General features: G+C 41.8%; 1 protein-coding gene across 7 annotated transcripts in view; it reads right to left on the bottom strand.

Annotated features, from left to right (window-relative positions):
- The window catches only part of MYO5A (myosin VA), a 101717-nt gene that overhangs the window by 57651 nt on the left and 21317 nt on the right, over window positions 1–22749 (bottom strand). For all 7 annotated transcript variants that reach the window (XM_072043547.1, XM_072043543.1, XM_072043544.1 and 4 more), the window contains exons 3-5: window positions 22508–22679; window positions 15661–15805; window positions 298–454 (exon numbers count right to left, since the gene is read on the bottom strand). In XM_072043547.1, coding sequence (XP_071899648.1) covers window positions 298–454; window positions 15661–15805; window positions 22508–22679 — 474 coding nt within the window. The remainder of the gene's footprint in view (window positions 1–297; window positions 455–15660; window positions 15806–22507; window positions 22680–22749) is intronic.

Genomic DNA, 22749 nt, shown 5'->3' on the forward strand with positions numbered 1-22749 from the left:
ACCAGTATTACAAAGCTGAAAAGATTTACAGCAGTATTCCTATAAAAATTACTTTGTTATGTGAAATACTTTAACACTGTAACATTACCCCATCTCTCACACCATTTCATAAATACTGCACAAAATAATGATTACAGCACTTCCCAGTAAATGGATTAAAAATGAAATTTTAAAACATAGTCTGGGGTTTTTTGATGCCTATAAAAGTAAGAACCGATCTCTTTACTGAATGCTTGTGTTAGCCCCCAAACAATTACTGCAACTGAAGGGTAGGAGTTAGTGCAATAGCTCTCTTACCTCCATTATGGGGTTGGAAGCCAAGACTTTCTCCTCAACATTGGCTTCACTGGCAGATCCACTGACCGTGGCGAAGTACCTCATGGCATACTTGGCAGAGACTGTCTTCCCTGCCCCAGATTCTCCACTTACAATGATTGACTGATTTCGCTCATCTCTGAAACACAAAGACATACTGATTACCAGCTATTCTCTCAAGGACACTTATGTTTTATGTCCCCAGCTTGGCAACAATCATTCCACCATAAATGTTAGCAGTAGAGCAATAATGTAAAGCATGTGGTAGAAACAAACTGTCAGTGATAAAGCTCCCTGAACGGCTAATTGGGCTGCTGGTGACCAGGATGTTCATTCAGGACCGAGGCTGCCCCTGCAGTTCAAGCAGCCATCATTTTGTTCAACAAAACCTGACCAAAACACCTGTTACCACCATAACACTGTGTTCTTCTGCAGCTACTTCTATTCAGAGTGTCTGGTAAAGCACCTCACTAATCAGTGCTCATTAATAAAGATCATTAATGCTATCTTATAGATAGAGAAACCAAGAGCAGAGTTAGCAACAGAAACCCTTCATCCTTCTGATCTAATCACCAACTTTTCCCAGAATTGTTTTTAATCTGAAAAATTCAAGCAGGACTGTTCAGGACACACGTAGCAGATCTGGAGCAGAGGATCCCTTTGTCGTAAAGATATTTCTTCTCACTACAAAAATATTTTTTAAAAAATGGATCTTAATTTGCTAGGCAAGTAATTTTCCGTCACCCCAAAGAGGCCTCTACCCATAAACCCTGACTGTATGACTTAAAAATAGACTACAAACCAACAGTGACAGAAATTAGCATTTCTATAGCCTGGCTCTTTTTTTTTTAAAAAAAAATATATATATATATATATATTTATACCATACTGTATATTTCCAAAATTTAAAAGAATATTTCAAAATCCTCCTGTGAGCTGGGTGAGTTTAACTCTGTCTTACATACTGGAAAATGGATAAAGAAGGAATAAAAATTTACCCCAAGGATTTAGAAAGCTGGGTGGGGCTTGAACTAAAGAGTGTAGCCAAGCCCCAGACCAAGCTGCACTTACAGTACTGTAATGGTGGATAAAAGTTCAGGCACGCATATATGTTCAAACAGCATATATGAAGCCTGCACAGCCTCCAAATGCCTGCTGAGGCCACAAGTAAATGCTATGCAGGGGAAGTGAAGAAATATGCATGAAAAATCTATCCGTGGTTTCTGTACCCTCAAGGCCCTCCAGGAGGTGTGGGGTTCTACTTCTGACATTTAAAAAAAAAAGGTGCTGATGAAAATAAGAAGCTAAATTACAGATCACATGTTTGCTCTCAAGCTGTTACATATCTTCAAAAGCACCCCCAAGCCTCCAGATAAGAGCACAGCTCCAGCATCTACTTCATGCTGCACACAGATGTAGGCTAAAGGGAGCCCCTGGTAACATCTCCTATCTGCGAGAGCCAAGGTGTGATTCATCTAACCAAAGGAATTCATTGGGCAAAGCGGGTTCTTCACATTTTGGTAAAAGGAAAGGGCTGGGTGTTGCTTTAAATTTAATATGAAAGTGTTAAGAAGATCAAAGCAACCTAATTTTGTGTTCTCAACTTCCCTTTAACACATAGGATAGGTGCGAATGACTGCAGCACAGTTCACACATTTGCATACATCAAGCTGTCGGTCTCAATGGGAAAAGTGGGAAAGTGTAACTAGGCAGCTGGTGCCAGGTTATGGATAGCCACGTTAGGTATGCCCAGCTGCCAGGGATGCCAGCCCTGGGCATGGGGAAATTAAAACATGGGCCTGTTGAGACATCTCCTTTACAAAGGGCATCAAGCCTGCTCCAGTGAGGCCTGCAGCGGTAGGGCAGCTCACAGCAGAGACAAAGACTTCCATCTGGGAAAGGAAGAAGAAACGCTCTTGCTTCTTCCTCATTCCCTGCTCGCAGAGTTCATCCGGGGTGGATACACATGCCTGTGGCTCTGCACATCGGGGGCCAGAGTGAACTATGCTGGTGCTCTCGTCCAAAAAGAGATGCAGGAAGGACATGAGAGGAGTCCAGCTGAAAGCATGACATCTAGGCCTAAATGGGACAACTGACAACACACAGCCTTCCTCTCACACAGACAGTTCCTGCAGTGAGTCACTAACAGAGAATAATTTCTTCGCAGAATCAGCAGTTTTTCTTCCCCCGGTGCTCTTTGACGTACGAAAAAATCCCCAAACCAATACCATTATAAAATAGGAAACTTCTGGTCTGATTTCAGGAGCTGCCTAGCACAGGAGGTCAGCAATAACATTACAAGCTTTTCGTTTGTAGATCACCATACTGTGCTACCAAGAGAGGGACAAAAAAATAAACGTGTCTCATGGTAATTGTCACTTCCCTGAAGGATCAGCTCCGGTAGCTGAGAAATCCCACGAGTTCCATCTACTGCTCCAGCTGTCAGGCACGAAGGTACACGTAGTGAGAGTGGCAGAAATCGATGATATATCAAGTTTATTACTGCTATTCAAGAAGCACTTTCCAAAATCATCAGGTGATTTACAGAAATATCTTCTGGAGCTGTTATGAAATAGGATCCTCGTGTTTTGAATACTAATAGGAAACTGGTAAAAGCACATTAACATTTTAGACCCGAGCAAGTCCCTGAAATCCTCCCAGCCTTCTGTTTACAAAGACGCTTTACTACTCATATAGAGAAACAATGGCTTCATTTTAGAGAATGAACCCACACCCATGCCTCATCTTGCAGCATTTCCAAAGCTATCAGTACTGAATCGCCAGTCACTGCCCCATCTCTCCTCATCCCACAGCTAATTCCAACAGAGATACTTTACCCAGTCTAGTGTGTATCAAAGCCTGCCTCAAAATTGCTTCGAGGCCCTCCCTTATTATTTCAATCCAGACAAGCACTGAAAAAACAAAAACAAACAATGTGCATGACTTCCTTCCTTGCACAACTGGCATACTTTTTAATGAAGAAGGTGGAGAAATCAGCAGAAACTGAGGGGAGTTACCACAAACCAAGACAGAGGGCAGACCATCCAGCATGTATGTGTGAGCATTCAAAGCACACACGGCTTTTGTTATCGGGTTGGGCATTCAGGAACAGTGGGAAAACGCTCATCTCCTCAGAGAACTTCCATGTTTACAAAGACGATAATGAAAAACGAGGCTGGAATAATTCCTCCTGAAGAATACTGTTGCTACTTAGCCTGGAGTACCCTCTCCCCACACCACGAGATATGAAGGTCTCCTCTTCCCACGGCACTCCTGCATGTGCTCAAAATAAAGGATCCATTCCTATATTCCTGTGTAAATACATATACACACACCTTTTAGAAATTTGCCTAGAGAAGATATGGCTGGCTGTGTGAGCTAGAAAAGCTGCTGTCCTCTATTCTGCAATGAATATTTGTATTTGCAAAAGCTAAGGCAGTCATGAGAAACAAAGGCCTCTGTCTGCAGCCAGAGCCTCTGGCATTGCCCTGCCAGAGCTCCATTCACCCTCAGACTCCCTTGTCCTCACGAGTACATCAGTCTATTGTTTGGATTTAACACACTGGAGTTGCCATCCTCTAGCACATTATTCTTTCTGCTTTTTGGCACAGAGAGAGGAAAACACAGCAAAACATCCAAGATTGCAGCCAATGCCCGGAGAAGGTGCAAGGACAGCGTAACAGCACCCCACAGCAGGGTCAGCGGCCGCTGCCACAACCCCAGACGAGACTTGGCACATGAACGTCCGACCAGGCAGCAAGATACTCAGGTCTTCAGAGAAGGAAGGCTGGTCCTTCCTGGCAGCCACAGCACTTCTGCAGAGAGGTCTTCTACATCACTGAACTTTAAGGAAACAGAACGCCACATAACTGGGAAAGAAAACACCAGCTGGGAAGGAAAACACCAGAATTTGAATATATTGGGAAGTGCATAAAATGTGCAGAGAATATATTTTGGTTTAGTACAAACAACAGTCTAAAATACCTCTGCTTATGCCAAATGACATTTTCATAATGTCTGTATTAAAAAACAAAGAAACAAACAAAAAACAGAAAACACAAAGAGCATTTGAGTTCTTCCTTGCAGAGAGAAATACCAACTTTGGAGTTATTTTCAGTTAAATCACCAGTCCTCAACCTTTGACCTGATGTTGTGAGCACTGAACATGTCACCAGTTGCAAAAGAAGCACTATAATTAAAATTTTCAGCCAATAAAACAAGTAGAGCAACAGTGTTGTGTGTGGCACCACTTAGCAGTCTGATGCCACACTCTCTTATCTGTGCAATATGTCTCCATCGTCCTGCTTCTTCTCAGTGTAAAGCACATAATTAGATGATTTTAAAATGAAGATTACTTCTGAATGGACAGAACTTTTTAATTATGCTTTTACAACAAGAGCTGAAGAAAAGCAAACTGGGAGATGAGAAGCTGGAGTCCTCTTTCACTGAAAGGTGGATAATGATCGCAGCCAATGATACACAAATACATCACAGTGATATGATACTAAGCCAAACTAGCTTGAAAACAGGCATTTAGTCACAGCAGACTGAAACAGATCGACTGTGAACAGCCTACCACTCACAGAAACGTGAAGCGTTACTTTGAGGTGTCGGTCAGGATCACACTCAGCTTTTTCCATTTCTGAACAGTGCACAAGGAGAAGGGAATGACAAAAATAAATAAATAAATAAATAAAAATCAGGGTTTGCGACGATAGGCCTGGCCATTTCAGAAACAAAATGACGGGCTGAGATTGCTTTCAGCAGCAGGGGACTTGGCTCAGAAATCGTCCATATCCTTCTCTCAGGCCTACACTTTAAGCACTGCATAATGATCACAGCTAGCTCTTGTCAAATAGTGACACCCTATGGAATAAATAACACTATTTTCCTTATCAGTTATCTATCTCAAAAATAATGTCTAACTTTGAAAGGCAATATTCAGTCACTGTATCCAACCTGTACGCAGCTCTATTCTGCAGCAAGTAATGGTCATAGAATAAGCAACAAATGTCACTGATTTTTCATCATCATAATTCCAGTAGAAGACAAACAGATTTGTGCATAGGCTGGTAAATTTTAAATACAATTTTCCTCTACCTACAAAATCCCATTGACAAGGCAATATGTTTAGGAGGAATTTTAACATCAGAGTGCCAAAACAGAATAGATGTAGACTTCCTTACCTAACTACTGCAATCTTGAGATTACAACCTACATTTCAGCAGGGCTTTTTCTTGTGCTTTGAAAAACCATTGCAAAATTCAATACTGAAGCCAGCTTCTGCTCAAAGGAGATTCAGCACTGGAAAAAAAGAGTTCTACAAATTGACTTGAGATACCTTACATGCAGAAAAGGGTTTTGCAGAATACAAATTAAATGACAGTGCACAAGAAACCAGGAAGTGGCTTGGAAAAAAATAATCTCGTTTTCAAGACATGAAAAAAAAATTGTTGAGGATGTGCATACGTCTTAATACTTAATTTTAATAGCACTGACAACTATTAACTTTAAATTCTGTATTTCATAGAAATTGAAGAGATGCTTTCAAAAGGGCTCAGAATGGAGGAAGCTCTACTCCCATGTGGTCACAGCTGCCAACCTTAGTGGAAGCAGGAGTAACACTGCACACATCAGAGATGCCCAGTGACAAAGTGCTGCAAAAAGACCTACTGATCATTGAAAAGTTGATTGTCATCAACTTTAGCAATTTCATCAATTTCAAAAAAAAAAAAAAGAGACAAATAAGGAAAACAAGTGTAAGAAAATAAACATTAACAGTTAATAACACTAAAGGCAGAGTTGCCAGTTTTCAATTTTTATTCCTTAAGGTAGCTGTACCTTTCTGAACCTGGCTCCCTCAAAAACCAAACTAGCTTACTGCATTACTGCCATTATTTCACAGCAAACTGTCCAAACATCAGGATAATCAACACATATAGATTGAAAAATCCCTACAGATAACTTTGTTTACCTTCTTCCTCTATATATACGAAAAGAAAGTCCCTCTTTGAAGCCGGAACACTAAAACAGTTAAAAACCCATCAATACATATTTCAGAGGGGATTCAAGAAGCTCAGAGCTATTCGATTTAATCATCAAAGCAAAACATTATTTTTGTGTTTTGTTCCTTCCTATGACTGATGCATTGGATGTATCACTTGATCTTGTCTTTCAGACTCATGACTCTAAAGCAAATAATGTCAAATAGATGTATATAAGCACACATACCACAAAAACATCAGCCCGGGAAAACAAACAAAAAGAATACAGAATTATTGACTTCAGCCTCAATACATGTATCAATCCATCCTTACCCAAGCCACCAGCATCTCTGCTGTATCATTAACAGCTGATTTTAAAAGATTTTGATGTGGACTTCAAACATTCGCCTGTGATGCACTACTTCAAAGCTGAGCTTTCTTAATGCCACATAACATAGATGAAATTGGCAGAAGAGATCAGAGTGAGACGTCCTTCATTCAAATGGAGACACCAAAGAGAGCTATTTGATGAGAACATTAGTGCTTACTTTGCCTTTCATCCCAAATCATCTACATCTGTTAACACTGAGGACACTGCCAAGGTGCTGATGTTTTTACAGAAGCTCCTTGTCAGTATGGCTTGAGGGAAAAATATGACCCAAAGGTAGCCAGAGCTAAGAGGTTTAATTAAATCTACTACCATTTTTTGTGGGGTGGATTTGCTATTGGTTTCTTGTTTTAATTTAGAGTAACATGTTTAGGTAATGGCTAAGGGCACTGTCCCCATGTCATGTGACAGATTCATTTTTTATTTAAATAAAAACTGCACAAACTGCTGCTCAAGGCCTGATCCTGCAATCCATAAACACCAAATCTCTTACTGCTTCAGTGCAAGACCAAGATCATGATAAATATCTTATTTAATCCAACAGAGACAGTCTCATCAACCTGATCTCACTGTTGCTACTCTACTGCACTTCTACGGTAATGGAGTAGACTTGTAAGCCTGAAATTGCTTTAGATTTTTCAAAACTGAACCCCGATCAAAGGATGTTAACGACTAACCTGACGCAAACTCCCAGGGAAGGAATCTGTGACTCAGGGAACATTTGGGACACTTTCTGTTCTAAGCACACACGTGATTACCATTTACATCAATGTGAATCGTGCCCATCAAAGACAGAAAAGGAACCTGAGTTTTTCTGAGTGACACATCATCCCACAACTGAATTACAGCAGCAGGAAAACTAACTCAAGAGAAGTTGAAAAATAATGACATCGATGAAAGGTCAGATAGGATTAATTCTGAAAGGCTGGCATGTTTGAAATCTTGCTGTACTTCCATCAGCTACAGCTACTCCAAGAGTCACAGGATTAAACACTAAGCACTCACACAAACTTAGCTTAAACTGAGACATTTTACCTTCTGAAGATTTTCAGACTGTGCAAGAATACATATACACGCGTGCAGCTGGCATGATTAAGTGTCTCCAGCAAGGCAAGCATAACACTGAACCAAGTAGGCACCCTATTTTTTGCAGTCAATCTCTCAATATCCCAGCTGCATATTTGTGACAGCGGATGACCAAAATAACCCGTAGTATCTGGAGCCAGAACATTCACACATCTTTGTATCTGAGAGCATGACTAAACAAATACATTTATTAAAGATGTTTCCTTCTGTGAGGCAGCTATAGCAAAAACAAGAGCACAGAAAAAATTACCAAATAATTTTCTCATCGATAAGATGAAATAAAACAAGTTTATACAATGCACTGAAAATAAAACCTGCATGGAAGTGCTAAATATTGTAACTGCTTTATCAATGTTCCCAAATAACTTAGAAGTAATGATGTTATGGGAATAGAGAAATGCATCTAATACGCCACCTGTTCCAAACAGCTTCTTCCAGCCTTGGTGTAATTATCAACACAAAAGATTTCAAATTCCTTTCTTGTGAAATCCATTAGCTTCCATCAAGATAAAGTAAGAATTCTCTGCGGTATCGAATGCTTTGTGACCTTTGCAGAAAACAACTTGATTAACTTACTAAGAAATTTAGGAAGGAACTTCCCAGCCCCAGCAGGCTGAAGGGAGCACAGTCTTCAAAGGACTGTGCATTTTCAGATACCAGAAACAGGATGAGTAGTAGAAGAATGGCTGGGAAAGAACAAAACTTTGAGGTGCTATCAGAGAAACAGAAGGGTAAATCCATGGTATATGGATATGGTAAGATTTTGCACACCTCATCTGAAGACTCACTAAATAGGTCTCACTTCAATAAATTGAATTGGATGGAGCATTTTCTAAAACACCAGTGATTGCAAACTTAAAACCAAAAAGTTTCCTAGAACACTCTTCTTCAGTACAAAACATGGTTTTGAAGAAAGAAAAGGATTTTATATTCCTGTAATTCACGCTACATTGTTGGACATGGCCAAAGTGCACATGCAGGTGAAGGACACAGCATACACCCATGCATTTCTCTACAGGAAATTCTGGACAGAAATGTGGTAACCTTAGTCACAGTGGCCTTTCAGCACAGAAATGCAAACAATAGCTCAGACCAAGCTATTGCATTTCACAGCTCAGTATGCTAACCGTGAATAAAAATAGCATTGCTCTGTAATACAGGGCACGAGGTCTAAAGCAATGTGAAACGGGCCAGTTGTACACATGCACACACAATGCCTGTATTTACTACACGCCTTTTTTTGAATCCAAACTTTTAGCAAATTTCCAGGGGGGTTTGCACTGCTTCAGTTAAGAGTGACACTGCAGTTAGGTTTTAATGCAGTGCTGTGTATTCAGATTGTATGCAATGTCCCAGACAGAGGGAGCTCCTCTACGCACATTTTTAGGCCCTTTCCAGCTTGCTCTTCTACAACTCCCAAGCAGCTATTCACAACTACCGTGTCTGCACTACAAGCGCCTCTCATCCCTCTGACCTCTGCAGTAACACAGAGCTCACCGCCCACGCTCTCATCAGCACCAGCTCTCTGTCCTGTGTTGGCTTGGGTGCCACATTCACTGCTTGGTCCACCACAGCCCAGTTCTGCACGATGCTTCTATGGGCACACCTGTTTGCTTTTCTGAAGGACCAAAATTGCCTTTTACACTTGTCCCGAAATAAAAGGCAGCTGTAAAAGCCTCGAGCTTGGGAAGGTTTAACACAGCACGGCGTCATGCGGCAGCAAGTGAGGCCAGGCCGTGCACATGAAGTGACACGTGCTCACCGTGAAGGACTTGGAAATTCAGCACCGTGTCCGTCAGGAGCCATTACAGGAACAAGCCCAGGATCTGATTTTCAACCACGAGTAATTTAACTCATCAATAAATAAATAAGAATTAATTCGGCAGTTTTCCAGTGCTCTCGGATCAAGGCAGAACAGCAGCACCTTTGGGGAGGTGCCAGGCCAGGGCCGCCCGCCCGCTACTTCTCACAGCGGCAGCGTTTTTGCCCTTCATTAACCTTCTGAACAAGCTATTTTAATCACAAAAATCTTTGCAGCCCTAAATAAGTTCCATTATCCCCTGGTTTCTGGATTTGGCTCTCTGGCCTCCTTTATAGGAAAAGCACCCTGGTTTTGTACTTCCCAGCGCTGCCAACAGCCCACATGGACGAAGGCCTCTCTCCGCTCCCTCTGCTGGGCCTGCTGGGCCTGCCTGGGAGGTGTCCTCCTTCGGGACAAGTCTCCCCTGCACCGTCAGCACCGATAAACGCCTTCACCTGCACTGCTCCTCCTTCCTGCAGAGCCACATCATCCCCGTGCTCCTGCTGAGGGAGCTGACAAACCCGCCCGTGCTGGCACATCCCACAAGGTGCGGCCTGACACGAGGAATTATTTCTTCCACTCTCAAAGGGCTGTTGTGTGGAGTAACAAGCCAACTTTTGTACAAAATAAAATTAAAAAAACGTACAGAATGCTGTATCAGTGTCAAAGATAGCGACTAAAGGGCTTTGAACCATACTGTGTCAGTGTGATGGGGGGAATTAAAAGAGTTGGTTATTAGCGCTGTGCCCAGCAGGACGGGTCACTTCTTGTGCAGAACAGCAGTTCGGTTTCTTGCTCTGTCCCACCTGCACACCCTGTACCATCAGTTTATTTTGACTATCTGGATCTCACATGCTCCAACCAGGAACATCCTGCTCTTTGCATAAACCATGCTCCAACAATTCAGATGTGTTTAGCTGCACCATGAGTCACAATTTGTACTGACTAATCAGTAAATTAATTCTTTGTAAAGAGTATTCGTTTTAATAGGCAAGAAGTATTAGTCCAACAAACCATCTTCTTTAACCACATTCCTAAATACATTTCTAGTTTAACTGCTCATTAAACATAGCAGCATTTCTCACTGACATCCTGTTCAGCTGCTGGACAAAAGAGGATGTTCTGAGCAAAGGAGCTGGAGGCTAGAAGCTCCGTGCTGGGATCCAGCTCTGGGGTGACAAGAGGCATGGCCACAGCATACCATCTCCACCTTAGCGTTTTTTTTCTATGCAAGTGGAAAATGATAGATTAGCATTAGACACAGACTAGTGAATGTAGAGTGCCTGGAAAACAGGAAGTCTTTTCTAAAAGGAAACAGTATCTGGTGCCTGGCACAGAGATACCTTAAGTCTGCAGGAAACGAAGGCATGGAAAACCTAGCATGTTAATTTTTGTATGTTGAAAACAAATAAGCTACAGGAGAATGTTGCTATGAAACCCATTCAAGTGCAGCACTATCAATCACTTGCATTTTATTGTGAAGCTGGTGGGATCAAGCCATCAGACACTGGATTAGGATATTTCCAATTCTCTATGTCTGTTTCAACAAACGGAAAAAATGGTAGTGATCTCCTCTGTAAAGGACTCCGAGATCTGCTCATGGAAGTGCCACACAAAGGTGAGCTATTACCATTATATATAAGCTGATTCAGCTGCAAACTCAGCTACTACAAAACTCCACAAGTTCTGAAACATCCTGTGGTCCTGTTCAACAACAGCTTGGTATGAACATTTTGCAACACTCTCAAAAACAGCACATATACCTTTTTCAGTGAACAAATTGCACCACTTGCCATTTCAACAGTATCCAGGAAAAACAGCTCTGGACTGTACAAACGCAAAAAGGTGAAAAGATAATGAATTGATGGTAACATCTCTCGACACATACAAATGAAGAAAACTGAGGTCAGCACATGCTGCAAAATCATGACAGATTGCACACCAGAGGAGCACAAAGATGAGCCAGCACTATGGAAGTGATTTATCTGGGGATTAGTCAGAGGTCACTCTAGCAGTAGTTTACTAAAGCTCATTGCTTAGCTACCAGCAGGACACCTCACATGAACTCCAGCTTCCAGCTACAACCACGCTTAACCCTTCTGCTGCCTAAAATTAATCACTGCTCAAACAAGTAGATCCTTGATGTTATATCAGCTTGAATAGTCTACCTGCTGTCTTATACTCGGTATTATCACAAAATGTCAGACGCAAAGTATAAGGGTTACTTCCTTAATCCAAATCATCCGTTTGCCCCAGAAATGACAATTTCCCTTTTCATTCTAATTTTAACAGCAAAGCCCCAAAATAATCATCTCTGTTCAAGGTAAGTGTTTCATCTGAGAAGTTTTATGTCACAGTCATACGTCAAAGCAGGCTGCTGTACGCCTGCACAGTGCCTACCTACCATGGCAGGCTCTCATTTTGTAACTGCATGCAGACCTGTGACACGTTGTTCACCATCCCTCTCCCAATTTCTGGTGGGTGTGAACACAGGATCCATTTGTGAGACAATGGGAAACAAAGCAGCACCTAACCAAAAGTGCATTTTTATAACAGGACATCAGCTTGGGATGGCTGGGATAACTGGAGATTGTCAGTCAAGGTGCTTTTAAAACACCTACTCACCAGCTCACCAGGCTTCCTTTTTAACAAAAAGTAATATAAACAAATCTTCATGTAGCTCAGAGCCATCAGACACATGCCATAAAACTGACAAAATGGATAGGCAGCCTACTTATTAAAGATAATTTAATGAAAAAGATACATGCTAACATCGAATAAATCATTATGCTTTGTCCAAATAGAAAAAAACAAACCTTCAGAGACTGACTCTTAAAACAGTATTGCTTTCCATCCTAGCACTCATCGAGTCTTATAGGGATCTCACCAGTATGTAATTCTGTTTGCAGATGTCACTCAACTTGCACTTCGCTTAACAACTTTACTAATTAATCAGAAAACAAAGACTAATTTCATTTATTAAATTGAAAAGCACTGACCTCTGCTCTTTCTGTCACTAACTACAATAGCAATGGAACAAAACAGACCGAGAAGGTATTGATAAAACCTTTGATAACCTATTGATAACCCCTGGTGCTGCCCCACCACACCGCAGACTAACTGTCCAGACACTTTGCTCTGTTGGAAAAAAGCAAAGAAATATAAATCCAAACTGAAAGTAGTCCTAAAAAGTTGTGCATGTTTTACTGGGCTACGGTAACAAAAATCGGTTATTTGATGATCATGTGTGGGTAAAGAAGAGCCATGTTGCTTTTTACTAATCTTTCATATTTTTGTATTGTATGTACTGAAGACACAACGTAAATACTTAGTTTACTATGACTAGCTGTCATGGGTCATTTTGTTTGGCTAAAGAAGACTGCAGAACAGTTACAACCAAACAAGAGAAGAGTTTCGAGGTCACAGTAAAGGAAGCAATAAGCTGGCAAGAACAAATTCTAAATCGTTGAATTATAGATAACAAGAAGACTTAAGGACTAAATATTTATGTGTTGAAGCATTATGGATAGGAGCATCATGACTAATTATTCCCATCATCATTTAAACATGGAGTTAGGACAGATTAGAAGCAGCCGAAAAATAAATCTCTGCACATATATATGCATAAATGCAGATTGCTGCCATCAATATAGCTACCATATGAACAGTTGATGCAATTATTAAATCATTAATGAAAGTCATATACAATTGGATTTTCTTTTTTAGATGACAAACAGCAGAACTGTAAATATTCACGTTTTGTTTCTTTTAACTTCATAATTCAGGAGTAAAAAGTGATTTATTTAGAGTGCAGAAATTATCACTGATATTAAAGAGTAGGAAGCAACCAATGAACTGGAAACAGCATTCAAAAACCTCATTTAACTAGCAAACACCCCGTAAGTCTAAATGACAGTAGAAATTCTTAAAAATAAACAATCAAACAAAAATAGAGAGAAAAGAAGCATTAAGAAAATAAATAAGCAATGGAATTGTTACTTCAGTGTTGAGGAATAGAGAGAAAAGGAAATAAACATTAGGAAAGTAAATAAACAATGTAACAGTTACTTCAGTGTAGAGGAATGTTATGAATTTTCATTGCGTGCTCAGATTTCACTTTGCACCTATGAAAGTACTGTCATTTATTCATAAAAGAATAACAACAACATCAATAACATGTTGTAGGCACACAAAGGAATTAATTCATTGATGCTAGAGGATTATTTAAGATCATTTCCATGCTTATGTAATTTCTCATCATTTGTTTCAAAAAGAAATTTCTACCACACCTTATTTGTTATTATTCAGGATAGCAGAATTGCTGGAGGGTGCATCTAGAACTGAAGAACAGGCAATTAACTCAAAAAGGAAAAGCCACAGGAGAAACTCTCGCCAAAATCTCAGCCCTCTGAGTCTACCTCTGACGTCAGAGGAGGAAATAGAAGATAATGCAGACAGAAATCTTCACTGTACAGGCTTCAGCTAACAAGTGAACAGAATACAGGAAATCCAGGAATTTGAAGTTTCCACATAGGTAAGAGGTAAGCCACTCTAGACAGTGGTTAAAAGCAGCCAGTGGAGAGAGATCACCTTCCAACCAACTCTATTAACCTCTGCTGGTTAACACCATGAAAAACTCTGGGAATTTGGATTACATCCCTCACTGACATATAATTGCAGGTGTGTACTGTGCCTCAGATGTACAAAAGGTCTAACATATTTTTACTTCATTGAGTTTTAGAGTGACTTGACTAACAATAACCTGTAGAAAAAACGGTATCTAGATTGAAAGAGCCACAATGCAGATGTAACTGTCATGACATACCAGTTTTGCCTTTGTACTCCTATACCAGTTGCCTTTTTTTTCTTAGTAGAAGGAAAGTGAGTACCTCTAGCACAGAAACAGTGCAAGTGTACAGTATTCCTGAAACATTGCCTACTTTGCAATTACCCTAAGGCATGAAATGTTGCACTGTACTGTACCACTTTCTTTTCAAACTACCTATTATGTGGGTATCAAGTTAATCATGGTATTCACATACATAACTGACTTCACAACGTATGGAACATGCTATTCATTCTAGCACTCATAGGAATTTTTAAGAGAACAGGTAGCTAATTGTGGAAATGAACATTTTATCGTTTTCAACCCATCTTTGCCTTGCATCCCCCTTCTGCAGTAGAGCTTGAGGGCCACTGCATTTAATTCAAAGCTTTTTCACTTTTTTACTTGATTGATTTGCTCATGAGTTGTATTGTCAACAAGGAAAACTATACCAATAGCTTGTAGCTGAACAGTGAGGATAGCAGTGACCATTTTGCTAACCTAAGACGACACAGTAGCCTGAAAGGCTCTTATGATGGCAACTATTTCAAAAACCTTCTCAAGTTGGCAGGTTCTTGGGGTGAGGGAGAAGAACAGTTTCTAACGACTTTCTTTAATCTGCAAGTTCATTTTCATGCAATTTTTGAGGAAATAAGGACTTCCTGCACAGCTGTTACAGTGTCCTTAGAGACACTGTTTTGGGGCACTCTCTGTGCAACCAGTCCTGCACTCCCTCTTAATTCTAGTCAATAACAGTCAAAAGCAGATTACATAGCTGGGACTCTACTGACACGACTAGGAGCCTATAATAGCATGTAGCATTCATAAGCTCGGTGATTTTTCTTTTTCTGTTATCAGTATCATACATAAATATGAAACAGTTAAGAATCTGGCATGTCTCCCTTTAAAAAGCCACCAATGATTAAAAAGAATCTCCACAGTTTGCTAATCAATTTAAAATAATATAATCTTATCATGCACTGGACTAATTTTAGACCTAAATTCTGAAGAGATCTGTGGTTATTCCTGTTACCTGTCAGCAGCCAGGATCTCCAAGGCATTCATAATGTTTTACTGTTCACTAATTTGGGCAACTTAATGTCTTATGAAATATACTAAAACACTAAAAACCATGTACTAAAAATAGATCTTGCAAACTACTTAATGAGCCATAAATGAAAAGAAGTCTGTTGGCCAGAAATTTTAAATTTTATTCCTTTCAAAAAAAACTATGAATTCAAAACTCATGTTGTCTACAAACCTGGCCATCTGTTTATATGCCTCTTCTGCCACTGCAAAGATGTGTGGATCCATATCCCCCATATTTTGGCCGCTGTACGCATTGATGATATCTTCGCCATAGATAGGCAGTTGTTCATAAGGATTTATAGCCACTAAGACAATACCTACAAGGGAAATGAAACAAAAAGAGTTATTAATAGTTGTTTCAAAACAAAATAAATTGGCTTTAGCACCAACTATTTTTCTACCTTTTCTAAAAATATTAACTACACAAGAATAAGGACTTGATTTATTATTGACTTCAAGAGATATTTAGTCTGAACTTAGTTTTGTGTACAAGAAGTAGAGTAAGTTTACTTCTACCCTGCTTCAGGGAACACACTGGAAACAGCTTTGTACTTCATCTTGTTGCCTGCCTTCCCTAAAGCTAGCACGCATGAACAACACAACTAGATTCAGCGTGCCCACTCTGAATAGTCTGCTCAGCACAGTAAATTGATCAATGTGCATTGTATTTCCCCGTATTTTATTGTACCTGTGTTTGTGAATTATAGCTACTATACAGCCTTGATGACCAGATATTGAATTACGTAAAGGGTATTAACCCTTCAGGAGTTATGCCGTGCCCAGGACTAACACCTTCAGTTTTTGTTACAAGCAACAAAGTAGAGACGGTGTCAGTTGGATGCCAGGAGGTCTCTCTCTACTATCTGGCAGAACAACCTCCTGCCTGGAGGAGGTCTGTACAGCGACCCTTCTGAAGGGGATCAAAAAAACACACAGCCATATTAGCACGGGGCCAATATACAGGGGCACACAGTCAAGTTAGAAAATAAAGTAATTATACCTCTAGAAGGTACCATGAAGTCCTCATGTTATGTCTGAACGGGTGACTACTTATACTTTCCCTTTTCTATTTTTTCCATCACAGTTATGCACTTACCTGTCTTTTTTATACCCCTCATTACTACACCATTTCTAATCTCGTGCCATCCTTTTGCTCTCCCCACAGAGACTACTTCCAATTCCATTCTCTTTCACAGGAAAACTCAGCCTTACGCCACACATCTTTCCTATCCACAAAGTGCTTTGGTCCAATTTTCTTTCCTGAGAGAAATGAGGATTTCTCTGCCCACAGGGAAGCTTTGAACAAAGACTACCGATACCCTTCGCTTCCACAGAGTTTACAATCAGTAGGAAACTTTTACTTGCTCCATGCAGAAGTGAAAACACTGATCACTGCCCTGTGAGACCTGGCCATTCAAGGCAAAACATGCTCTCTTGACATGGTAATTAATCCTCACCTTGAAGAGGTGAGGAGGGGAAAAAAGAGAAACTCTAATTTTAACTGTGGCCATTTTAAAAATAGGATCTCCTCACATATGTATTTCATGGTACGTGTGGCTGTGTAATGCCTGTAGCAAGCATGCTATAGACACTCCTTGGACAACCCGCCCCTGAAGTACCCACGCTGAAAGCATCTCCATAGCATTCAACACATTTCTAAATTTACTCAGAGATTCACATGCACACGCACACACTTCCTCAGGGCAGATCCCAGCCCTCTGCTCTATGCAGATTAGTGCTGTGATTTCTATCTAAGAAATTTTCCATGCAAAAGCTGGGAGGAGGGAAGTGAAAGAGCCTATGATCTGGCTCTGCTGCTGTGAGCATCATCCCATTTTTACATCCTGTCGTGTATTTATAAATCAAGCACAAACTGTAGCAAAAGCATTAGACAATGACAGATAAGTTTTCAAGAGATCTGAGAGACCTTGATCTATGTCCTCAAATATCTGGCTAGTTAGATGTCTAGGCACGCCTACCTAACCGAGTCAGTGTTTTTCCATCAGCCATGACTTCACCCAAGTGACTCAGGAACTCCAGTAAAAGTCCCTGTAAAAAAGCACGCCAAGTTGTTAACGCTGCATTGACGAGCCCAGAACTAAAGGGGGGTGCAGGCATAAAGGAGCTCAGCACTGGCAGACTTGAGGAATATTCTCAGTGCAAGGAAAACCTGCACTTTGAAACTGGGAAAAAGCAATTGAAAAGTCGTTTGTTTTTTTCAGGACCTTGAGGTGTCCATCAGATGACCTGAAAATCAGCAGCTGGGGGGCACCTGGGAGTCAGCCAGCGGTGGCCAGGCTGGGGTGGGCGAACCAGCGGCTCCCCACGCCTGCCTGCCCTGCCCTCACTGCGGCACCGCTCCAAAGGGGTCCACAGGGCACGGAGCTGCTGTGTCGCCGTGTGCCAGGGATCCAGGCCAGCACAGGAGAGGAGCTGGCAGCTCAGGAGAGCAACCAGACCGGCCGCCCCAGCCTGGTCTACCACCGGTTGATGATAATTTCCTTGAGCTGCTCGCAGCACAAAGATGGCATCGCAGAGGTGGAGGATGGGTTGCAAGGCAAAGCCAAGCAGGAGCTCGGTCTGGGACGTGAGAGCTTTCGGTGCCCTGCTGAGCACAGGGGAGGCAGAGGTAGACACCAGGACACCTGGTACAAGAGCAGCCTCCCAGCACGCTCTCCCAAGCGCTGCAGAGGACAAGGGAGCGTGGCTGGACACAGCCAGGGCAGGGAAGAGGTGGTGGTGTCCCAGGGCCCCGGCGATGCTGCCAAGAGACTGCCAGGAAATTCGCTGCTATGAACAACACCAGGAAGCACCCTTGGATCCTGCAGGCCCTTTGCCAATACGCAGGAATGCTTCCTCCCTTTCCTCTCCTCAGCGGCACTGCTGGGGACGATTCCTCAGGATTTCTCAGGCCTGTTTCGGCACTGAACGAGAGCCATGCCATGATTCCTAATTTCATCAACAATGTGCAACTGCTAGGCAAAATGACGAGGACTGAGACGACTCATTTGCTCTGCGCCCAAGGCGCTGTGATGGCTTCGCAGTGTGAGGGATTCAGGGCCCCGCTCAGCGCTGAACACCTGGAGGGGCTCTTCTGCAGCAGCCCTCCCGTGGGAGCTGGGCACATAGGCCTCGTGCAGCTCATTAGCCAGGTCTCTGCTAATCCCCTTGCACTTGCTCTGACACTCGTAGCACCCCGATGAGGTTTCTCAGTGCTTCTGCTCAGTACAGCTTGTTAGCAAAGTGCACACAGCGCGGCAGCACTCAGGGGGAGTCCCAGTGGGAGCTGTCGTGCAGCGAGTGCCGAACATTAACCACCCCGGCCTGCCCCACACCTCACTGCCTGGCTGCAAGCCGGGCTCCTAAAGCCTCTCAGGCTTACAAGTCTAATCCAAGAGACATTTAAAAACCTGTGCAAGACTTCAGACAATTCCCTCCTCCTGCTTTTGGCTACGTTGGCACAAACAAAGCCTTGAATTCAAAACGGGCAGCCCCGTGACAAGTCTCCAGTGTATTAAAATCACTTCATTTCAGGAGTGGCTTGTAAGATCAACATGCCACCGCCACCTGGAAATACCCAAAACAAGGGAGGCAGAAAAAACGTGCTTTCTGTGGAACTTCCAATCAGGCTATCTCACAAGACTATACTCCAGAATAATTTATATATAATTTCTTGCTATCTCTACTAAATCACATGGCTGTTTTTATAACAAATATCATGGCCCTTCCCACATCGTGTGTGTTCTCATTCCTACAGTTACATTAAATTGAACTCTGGCTACTCTTCTTGCCATTCTTCTTACATATTCATTCTTCTTACATATTCAAGGTAGCCGATTCTTTCATTTTGAATGTATTCACCCACCTGTGGGTAAACTGCATATTATTGCAAATAATTTATTAATTTAAAGGTTGCCGTCCTTCATAAAAGGCAGTATTTTTTACATATGAACTAATCAGCAGTTTTCACTGGAGTTTTGATCATTGTCATAGCAGTTTTTCCATATAAACATTCAATTTTTCCTTTCAATTTCCTCCAGTAACTCTTCATTTCACGTTCTAAACAGTAAAACAAAACTGTAAATCACCTCTGGATTTCTGGTGACAGGCTGCCCTGTTAAGGGCAGTACACTACTGAAAGAATAGTTGAATTAATTTCTAGGGCTGTGGAAATTCATCCATCCCAGATCTAGTTCTGCTGGTTGAGAGCAATGTTACCATAATTCTCTTGGTAGATTAAAACATTTTTAGATCTCCTTCAGGCTAAATCAACTGGGTTAGCTCAAACCATCTTCAGCGGGTATTTAAACTAACCTGGCTAACGTCTGAATCAGATTAAGGAGGCACATACAGCTCCTTCCGCGGACAAAGCTCTAAGGCAATAATCTTTTGCAGAGGGGAAGCAGCACATACTTAGGACAGAAACTGATAGTGGTTTGCAAGGTGAGTGTCCGTGACCAAAGCAGCAGACTTTTAGGGGTAACTCACCAACTTCATTTCACTTAGCCTGTGATGTAACATACATACGCCTACCACCCAAGATAACAAATTCAGAGCACACTCTTCGGTTCAGTCAGCGTCCAGCCTCAGTCACCTGCACTGTGGCCACCCGAAACTGCCACAGTGCCCAGTCCCCATGTTTCTAATTCACGCAGCATGCATTTCCCAGAGGTGTCACTTTGCGTTGGGAAGCAAGAAGGGTGATCAAGCTCAGCAATCCCACCTCACCAAACCCCACAAGCTGCTAAAGGCCTTCCAGCCATAGGAGAAACTGTAAGAAATCAGCCAAACCCACAACTGAAGTAGCACTAGGAAAAACATGAAAACAACAAGTTTTTCCAAACAGCAAAACAAAACCAGCTGACAACACACTTCTTTTGAAATACTCTTCAATGATGTTAAACACAATCCATATTTAGAAGCAAACACAACACAAACCAGGCAGGCTGTCTCATGGTATGGGCATGGCACTTGCAGGCATGGAACCACTAAACGCATAAATTGGAAACTATTTACAAGCTCAGGCCATGGGACTCCGGTTACACAAAAGCCCTTTCACTGAACGCTCCCCCATCAGGAGCTTTACTCAAGGGCACTAGGGACGGAAACATGGGCTTTGTCCAGGTTCAGGGATTAAATCACGCACCCTTAGCAGGGGCTGCCCAGAGGAGCTGTGGTATCTCCACCACTGGAGGTGCCCAAGCGCTCTTCGGTCGAAGCCATGAGCACCCCCACCTCGTCAGACCTGCTTTAAGGAAGGAGCTTCACTTCCAGAGGTCCTGTCCAACCTCAGTCATTCTGTGCCTCTGGCCACAGGCTGACCATGTGAGGGACAAGGTGTGGGTCCCACACCTTGGGAACGAAGGCTGGTTGCAAGCAGAGGGAGGCGAAGTCTGATTCAGGCCCCCGTGGTCTGGACACTGCTGAGAGCAGGACTGGGAGCAGATGTGCTCTGCTAAGTGCCCACAGATTAGGAACGGCCAGAGGGACATTAATGTCTGCACTGTGCCCACTGTGAGGAGCTGAACATGCCGATTACCTTATCCCTCCATACCCAGCAGCACTGGGGAGCTGTACCAGTGACCAGAACAGGGAAAAATTGACACTTGGCACATTCCACCTGAAGACCAGGACAGGACAGGGCCTTCAGCTGCAAAATACAAGTTTTTTCTTCAGACACCTGCAGCCAGGATTCACTGATATCTGCCGAGGGCCATCTTGCAACGCTACTTCCACAGCCTGCTCTACAGTCTGCAAAGCGGCACGAGGTACAATGGAGTTATAAATAGCAAGTCTAATGTATGATGGCATCAAGAAGGCTGAATATCCTCTGGCACGCCATAGTGAGAATGGGGACTGTCCTACAAAAGTCTGATTAGAAATAAAGTCAAACTGTGTATTTAAAAAGAAATCATGGGGCATGTTTTCTGCTGGCATAAACTAGGCTATGAATATACACATGGTAATTTGACTACATGTACTGGAAGAATGTGTCTTTGTTTTAATCAGACAATTACAAGAAGGAAATTTTCAGTATCTGGTTTCCAGTAATCACATCATTATATTATGTTTTGTTTTACTAAGCTTAAATGTAAAAAAAAAAAAAAATCTAATGACTTAAACTGTTCCTTAAGCATTAGCACAATATCCAAAATAAAGATAAATTAAGAAATGGTCGATAAAATAACAGATTTTATATATTGAAAGGTTATATGAAAAGTTCAAAATGTGTTCTGACTAAACACTACAATTTAAAAGAAACACATGTGCACACAGAAATGAGCCCAGAAGCATGAAATCTAAACCTTAAGCTTGAAATACCTCAAAAAGTGTCCTTAAAACAGACAACACAGCTGTAATTTTGTACCTATGATGAAATGATCATTAAGTAACTTCTCCCCACTTTGGCTACCTGAAAATATCACAGGTAATTACAGCATCAGGTAACCTCTACTGTGAGTTAAATGGTATTTTGAAAACCAACATTGTTCATGATTCTGAACAGAGAAGCATTGGCTCGTGCACTGTTACAAATTCACTTGCATAGTTCCACTGACTGGAAAACATGAAAAGGAAAATAAACGGGTATCTTCTGCACATAGAAACAGGTGCTCAATACAGATGGAGGCAATCAAAGGGAGGAAGCAATAAATCCATCAAACAGCCAGGCTGACCTCCTACATCTGCAGCGTGTGAAGCTCCCCTCCAGCCAGTGCCGACCTAAGCATGCCTAAGGGGAACAATGATTAGGGAACAATGGGCAAGCTAAGATTGCTGAATACACATTTTATAAACAGAGTCCATTGGGAAGCTAGAGGGCCATAAAGTGAAGTCAATTTTCTCTGAGCCTTAATACTTTCAAGCTGACTTGATGCACTTAGTGACCACAAACACAGGGACTTTCAGAGGAATAGCCCAACGTGCCCTACCATTAAGTTAAAAGCACATATATCAATAATCAACTTTCCCTGTCTAGTGCATTCAGTGTGAAGATTATAGTATAAAAAGACAGTACTTGCCACAATAGGTATAAATGAGCTTAGAGTCTATAAATCGAACTTTGAGGTTGTGTAAAACAGCAGGTTCATGGAGATAACTGAGTGCTGTGAGGTCATTTTCACCAACAAGTATGTCAGGGTTTCGCAAGGGCGGGAGTTCCTTGGTCTTCGGATCAAGGCAATATTCTAGGTCCTGAAAATCAAACGGAAATGTGTTGAAAGAACTGGTGTTTAGGTTTCCTCATTCAATACCTCCAACTATT

This window comes from Anas platyrhynchos, chromosome 11 (assembly GCF_047663525.1).
Source record: "Anas platyrhynchos isolate ZD024472 breed Pekin duck chromosome 11, IASCAAS_PekinDuck_T2T, whole genome shotgun sequence".
Taxonomy (NCBI): Eukaryota; Metazoa; Chordata; class Aves; order Anseriformes; family Anatidae; genus Anas; species Anas platyrhynchos.